Source organism: Phaethon aethereus (assembly GCF_964289735.1).
Source record: "Phaethon aethereus genome assembly, chromosome: 4".
Lineage (NCBI taxonomy): Eukaryota > Metazoa > Chordata > Aves > Phaethontiformes > Phaethontidae > Phaethon > Phaethon aethereus.
Window position 1 is genome coordinate 79,090,686 of NC_138578.1, and position 6,834 is coordinate 79,097,519.

At 56.6% G+C, this 6,834-nt stretch overlaps 1 protein-coding gene across 1 annotated transcript; it reads right to left on the reverse strand.

Annotated features, from left to right (window-relative positions):
- Positions 1 to 1,128: 1,128 nt before the first annotated feature.
- Positions 1,129 to 3,569, reverse strand: FOXI3 (forkhead box I3; the record flags this gene model as incomplete). The annotated part of the gene is made up of 2 exons (XM_081999182.1): positions 1,129 to 1,718; positions 2,870 to 3,569. 2 exons carry the CDS (start codon positions 3,567 to 3,569, stop codon positions 1,129 to 1,131), a joined length of 1,290 nt encoding a protein of 429 aa, XP_081855308.1.
- Between the last annotated feature and the right edge of the window lie 3,265 nt (positions 3,570 to 6,834).

A 6,834-nucleotide genomic window follows, 5' to 3' on the forward strand; every position in this document is an offset into this window, starting at 1 on the left:
GGGCCCAAAGCATTTTTTTTCTGTCTTACTCTGCAGATGAAATTGTTCATAAATCTTTGCACCTTTTATCCCAAACCACGTGAAAGCAAAACCTGTCTCCCACAGAGTTTTGAAATACCTCAAACATACTGAGGAACAACCAGGCAAAAATCTAACAATTGTTAACATTTTATTCCCAACAGCTGCTCAGCCTGAAAAGTTTCATTAATACACTAACGAACAAAAAATTCAACGAACAAAACCAACAAAAAATTCAAAACAAATAAAACAACAAAAAAGAAGGGGAAACAAAGTAAAATAAACTTTAACAAAGTTTAAAACACGTTATAAATAAGTACAGTTCCAGAGCATAATTTACAAATATAAAACCACATAGAAACATATGTACAGAAGAGTTACATTACGTACAAATATGTATAAAAATACCCCAATGTTTATTCTCGCGCTAAAGCTGCATGGCTAGAGTTATCTTTGGTACTAAGCTCAGGGAAAAAGACTGTTTTACAAAACACAGCCCTGGCAGTACAATATGCCATACACAGGAAGACCAGAGCGAACCTCCGTGCGTGCCGAGGAGGTTTTGGGTGGGTGTTTACCCAGAGTATCCCCCCGGTGCATTGCATATTGCAGGATCAGGGTAGAAAGCAAGGGCTTGCAGAGGCAATTGCTGGCCAAAGAGTTTTTTAATACATTGTACAAGGCACTTCATAAGAAATCTCTTCATTTTTTTTTCCTGTTCTCTTCTAAGACTCACTGGATGTCTACACTTGGCTCTTGCTGATATCGCTTTATGGTCATAGTTTTTAAACTTCTTATTCTACATTCAAGATTAGAAACCTCTGAAAATATTAATTCAGTTCGCTTTCATCTGCAGAATTTAGATGGCAAGCCATCTAAACCGCCTAACATTTTCCAGGACGGGGAAAAGACTTTGCATCTGCCTTCTGCTGGTGTTTAAGAGGTGATCTTATTTTGAAAGGTGAGAAGATCTGTCTTCCTGGAAGAACTCCTGGAAAAGTGTCCACATTGAAATGCTGTTTGCGAAAGCATATGGTCCTCTATGCTGCCAAAATACACCTGCAACTCCCATTCCCTTTGCAGCGCTCACCGGCCGACTGCCCCAGCATCCTACACCTCTGTTCCATCCCGGGTGTAGATGAGGCTGTTAACCGTGAAGTTATAGTAGTGGTTGTATTGGGCTCCCTGGCTGCTGCTGCTGGGATGGAAGGAGCTGTAGTAGGCAGGGGAAGGTCCCGCAACCCGCTGCAGCTGGTCTGGTGAAGGCACCTCCTGAGAAGAGCTGCTGGAAGGGGTGAAAGTGCCACTGCTCAGCTGTCCAGCAGAGAAGTTCCTGTGATGCAGGTCACTGCCGAGACCCCCCGTCAGCCGGCTGCCTCCGCTGCTCAGGGAGCTCATGCCACTGAAGAAGGTGCTGAGGCAGCTAGGGGTGGATGAAATGATACCGGAGGGAGAGGAGCTTTTTGGATGGTCCCTGGCAGAAGGCGAGGGGTCCAGCTCTGGGGGTGGGCTGTTTCCACAGGGTTTGCCTGTAGCTGGTATGGGTCGCTCTTCCTCGGCCTTCAGGCCCCCCAGAGAGGAGGCCGCAGATGCAGTTGCGGGGGCGTTGGGCTCAGAGCGCCGCTTGCGCTTGCGACGGAAGTTTCCGTTGTCGAACATCTTCTCACAGTTGGGATCTAAGGTCCAGTAGTTTCCCTTCCCTGGTGGAAAACGGGAGAAACAAGAGAGAAAGTCAAATTCTCTGACAGCGAGTCCCACCAGAGACAGGTACACAATATCCGTGCCTTGCCCGATCACAGCATCCACACCTCTCCTACATCTGTTCCTCCTCTGTCTGTTGCCCAGTACAAGGATCCAAAACCTGGCTCCCGGACATCATCGCACCCACTCCTCCAAAGCCCAAGTGAACCTTAAGGACGCACAGAGGAGGAGAACCTCCCCATCTGCACCTCTGCCTCAGACCTGGCCGATGGGAACGCGACGCGGGGCTCCCCCCGCTCGGGCTGCAAGCAGGGGCACGCACCTAAGTATGAGGGGCTGCGGTGGCACTACCTGTCCCTGCACACCTCTTGCTCCTGCCCGGGCCTGGCGGGAGCAGTGGCCCCACAGCGTCACCCCAAAGGCTCCAGACCGGAACGTCCCCTCCCTGCCGGGCCGGACCTGCACCGTCCCGCCGCGCCTCCGCCCACGGCCGGGCACGGGCTGTGCCCCGGGGCCGGGCCGGCCAGCGGCGGGCAGGGAGGGGAGCCGTGAATCACGGCCGAGGGAGCCGGGCCTTGCACAACCGGCACTCCCAGCCGCGGCCCACCCGGCCCGCTCGCGGAGCGGGTGAGGGCTGGAGCCAGCCGCCCTTCGCCCAAACCTCCCGCGGGGGCCAGCGCCGGGCCCGAGCGGGGCCAACCGGGACGCTCTCCTCACAGCGCCCGGCTTGAGGGGACCAGGGAGCCGGTGTCCTCCTGTCACCGGCCCGGGGGGCCAAGGGAGCCCGGTCTTTTCACGGCGCCCGGCTTGAGGGGACAAAGGAGCCCGGTGTCCTCATGTCACCGGCCCCGAAGAGGACAAGGGAGCCCGGTGTCTTCAGGACGAATTGGTTGTGGGGCCAAGAGAGCCCGGTCTCTCCACAGCGCCCGGCTTGAGGGGACCAGGGAGCCGGTCTCCTCCTGTCACCGGCCCCGGGGGTACAAGGGAGCACGGGCTCCGCACAGCGCCCGGCTAGAGGGGACCAGGGACCCGCCGGACGAGGGGACCGCTGCAGCCCGCTCTCCTCACGGGGCGCCGGCGGTCCCGCAGGGTCCGCGCCCGCCGCCTCCGTCCCCCCCAACCCCCATCCCGCCCGGCGCGGCGGCCTCACCAGGGTCGTCCTCGTCGCGGGGCACCTTGCGGAAGCAGTCGTTGAGGCTGAGGTTGTGGCGGATGCTGTTCTGCCATCCCGCCTTGCTGCGCTTGTAGAAGGGGAAGTTCTCGGCCACGTACTGGTAGATGTGGCTGAGGGTGAGCTTCCTCTCGGGGGCGCTCTGGATGGCCATGGCGATCAGCGCCGAGTAGGAGTAGGGCGGCCGCACCAGCTTCAGCAGCTCCTCCTGGCTGGCCAGGCTCAGCCAGCTCAGCTCCGCGCCGCCCGCCGAGGGCGAGCCGGGCGCCGAGGGCGAGCCCACCAGCTGCCCGCCCCGCGAGCAGCCGTACGAGGCCGGCGGCAGGAAAGGCGCGGCGGCGGCAGCGGCGGAGCCGGGCGGGCCCTGCAGGTAGGGCGCGGGGCTGTTCATGCCCCACAGGTAGCCGGCGTTGGCGGGCGCCCCGTAGTCCCCCAGCGCGTACCCGCCCGCCCGCTGCCCCGAGGAGGCGGCGGCGGCGGCAGCGGCGGCGGCGGCCGCGGCGGCGGCGGCGGCGGCGCCGGGCGGGTGCAGGCTGGGCTGGGGGTAGACGCTGAAGTTCTCGCTGCAGTACACCGCCATGTCGGGGGCTTCCTGGGCGCTGCGGGGCTGCGGGGGCGCGGGGGCGGCCGCCGGCGCGGAGGCTCTGGGCTGCGCCTGCTGCAACTCACCGGCGCTCATAATCCCTGGCCATGCAGGGCGGCCGGCGCTCCCCCCCGCTCCCGTCCTCTCCCGCGGACACCCCCCCCCCGCCGCCCCGGTGGCCCCAGACCAAAAAATCCCGGGGGGCTGCGGCGCGGCGCCCTTATAGGCGCTGCCGGGCGCCCGGCCTCCCCGCCCGCGGCCGGGGCTGGGCGGGCGGCGGCGGCGCGCAGGGAGCAGCCAGTAGCGCGGCTCCGCGCCGGGCGGGGAGGCGGAGGGGGGCAAGGCCGGGCCCCAAAAGCGGCCATGGGGGAGGGACCGGCGGGGGGAGCTGCGGGAGGCGCCGGGGATTTGGCTCCCGGCAGCGCGGGGGCAGCATCCCCGAGCCTACCCCCCGGCCGGGCTGTCGTGCGTGTCCGTCCCGTCCCGTTTCGGGGGTCCCTCCGCGCTGCCCCGGCGCTCAGGGGTCCCACCCCCCCACCTCCTTTCCCACGGGTGCGATCGTCCCTGATCCCTTCGGCCCCGAAACCGGCCCCGAAATGGAGGTCTGGGAGAGATTAGCATCGCTGCGGTTGCCCCGACGGGAACGCGGAGGGTGAAATTCGCTTAAACTCTGTCACTTATGTGTAATTTTGCCGCTCGTCTGACAGCAGCCGGGGCTGAGATCGCAGTTAATTAGCTTTGGATGAGGAATTGCCCGAAATTAAACAAACGACCAACATTCGCTCGTAGTGCGGGAGGAAGGGGCTGGCTGGCGGTCGCGGGGCGCGATTTCATGAATAAAAGTTGATTTTCGCCTTCGTGCTTCGGGAAAACTAGAGGGAAAGCTCATCCTGCTGCAGAGAAAAAACTCTCGGCGAGCATAGCGATCCCGGCACCCCGGGTTTACACCGGGACCCGCTCCGGGAAATCCTTCTTGTCTGGGATCGGACCCACACCTATAACAAGAAACGTACAGTCACCGGTGCGGGAGAATTTCGAGAGGCTTTGTCAGTCGCTCAGAAGATGTAAATCCCCGGTCTTAAACGGGATGGTTATTCAGTTCTCTGCTGGTAAAAATGCGTTAAAACTCCCCTTTCCAGGTACAGATGCGAAGCGCTGTCCCCAGGCTTGCAAGCGCCAGGTCTCTTGATTTGACACCAGGATTTTGGGGAGAGAGGAGCGTTTGGGAAAAGTCTTTGCGGTTTATGTCTTCGATAAAATAGTTACAAACGCACATGTAAATCAGTGACGCTGAATCGGGACCACTTTCCCGGGTTACCTCCGATCCCAAATTTTCATCCCTCATTTGATCTAAGCAGGGATGTAATAACTGGAGGATTTTCACCATTAGATTTCGTTTTAAAACAAGTGGACAGACAGTTTGGAGACAGAGAATCACTTAGAAGTGTAATAAAGAATTACGATTTTGGGTTTCCTCCGTTAATCACAAGGGGAAGTGTATGGGGGTTTTTTTGTGTGTGGTTTTTGGTTTTTTTTTTTGAGGGGTGATGGGTTTTTTTCCTGTTATTTTGTTTCTGTCACTGTTGCTGCTGCTGATTTTATTTTGCATTTCTAGGGGGAAAGAGCTTACTGTGTGTATTTGGATAGCCAGAACAGCAGGAGAAAATTTTACATTATGTTTCGCAAGGTGCCTTCTCCCTTCTCGGCTTCCTTGTCTCTATTATTTATAACAGCTCTGCATCTCTTTGCAGAAGGGTCGCACTGGAAAATGCTGATTTGAAGTCTGACCGGACAACAGGCATGTAAACCATGCAGCTTATGGGGAAATCACAGCTAGAGAGGATATCTAAAGGACAAGAAGCAGATAGATTTTTGAAAAGCAACTTCCCTCTGTGTTTGAAGAGCTAAGCCGAAAACGTTATTCTCTAAAATTACAACAAATCTGGGCTTATCCGTTTGCTCAAAAAGCCCACGATCATTGCAAGAGGGAGAGGAGCAGTCAGCGGGATCGCTGTATCACTCGGAATTGCGATTTTTGCTTGAGGGATTTGATGTATTTGGGCAAAGGCAGAGCCATCTAGGGGAACAGCCCAGCTACGACGAGGCAGGGAAGGCAGTTTCTCTCAGAGGCATGGTATGCTGCCTTCGAGTTTTCTTTAGCCGATTTCTCTGTTCCAAACAAAGGAAACGGGTGAGAAAATAATGCTGAATTAGCTCTAATAAAAGTGCGTGTCCTCAGAAAACTCCAGCATGCTTTACCAAATAGTAAGGAACGTGAAACAAAAAATAACTTTAGAGAGGTTATTACATAGCTGGGATGGCACGGATATGCAAACCAACGCTTAATTTAAAGAGCAGAGTGAATAAAGCTTTGATGGTGTGACGGCTGTAAAAACGTTTAATTTTCCTAATGCATTTATCCTGCAAGTAGCATGCAGTGTTGCCTCGAAACATTGTCAGCTCTCAGTACGAACCTGTTGCTGTTCCCTTCTGCCAAGACACGAGGAGAGCAGCAGGAAGAGATCCAGCACTCTGCCTCTCTGCTTTCCAAATGCTGCTGGTTTCCAGAGAAGTCTGGGAGACGTCTGTCTTTCAGAAAGGCACCGAGAAGCTGTCAAGAGAGGTGCCGAAATGCAAAAACTGAAATCGGTTTCAAGGTAAGAGTCTGAGGCTACTGTCCATCACTGCAAGCAGATTCGGGGTTGGGCTTGTGCAATGCTTGTGAAATTGCTCTGTCATTACCGAGCCGCTGGGACGTTCGCTGGCGTTGGCATTACGAGTGCGGCAGCGAGGGCTGCTGGGGAGAGGGGCCCTCGGCACCTGGGAGGCAGGGCTGGACCCTACCCCCAGCCAGCTGCCATTACGTGCAGACCTCTCCAGCCAGCTGCCTTGGAAAACGTTTCAAGACTTCTCGAGGAAAAGTGCTGCAGGAGAACAGGGTCCTCCCCATCCTTGCCTGGTGCTAGCCACACCATTCCCTCTGGTGTTGTCCTTGTCATGCGTGCAGCAAGCGCGTTTCCCCCTGCTAGGAAGACACTGTCTTTGCCTCTGAGGCCCTGCTCCGCTGAACATGTAGGTACAGGCTTCACTTCCCCATTTGTGAACCTCAGGTGTGTACAGCTGAACACGGAAACCTGAAAACGCTTCAGACCAGAGCACCCAGCCTGGGTCTCGCTCCGTTTCCCGAGGATGCTGAGGTTGGGGAACATGTTGGAGGATCGGGACCTAACAACCCATATTGGCTGCCATTGACTTCACCAGTAGGAGGGAGAGACCGGGATCCCTTCAATGGCTCCGAATTGCTGCAGTGAAGCAGGAACCACAGGTTTGGTTTGTTTTGGCTGCATTTGCAATATAAGTC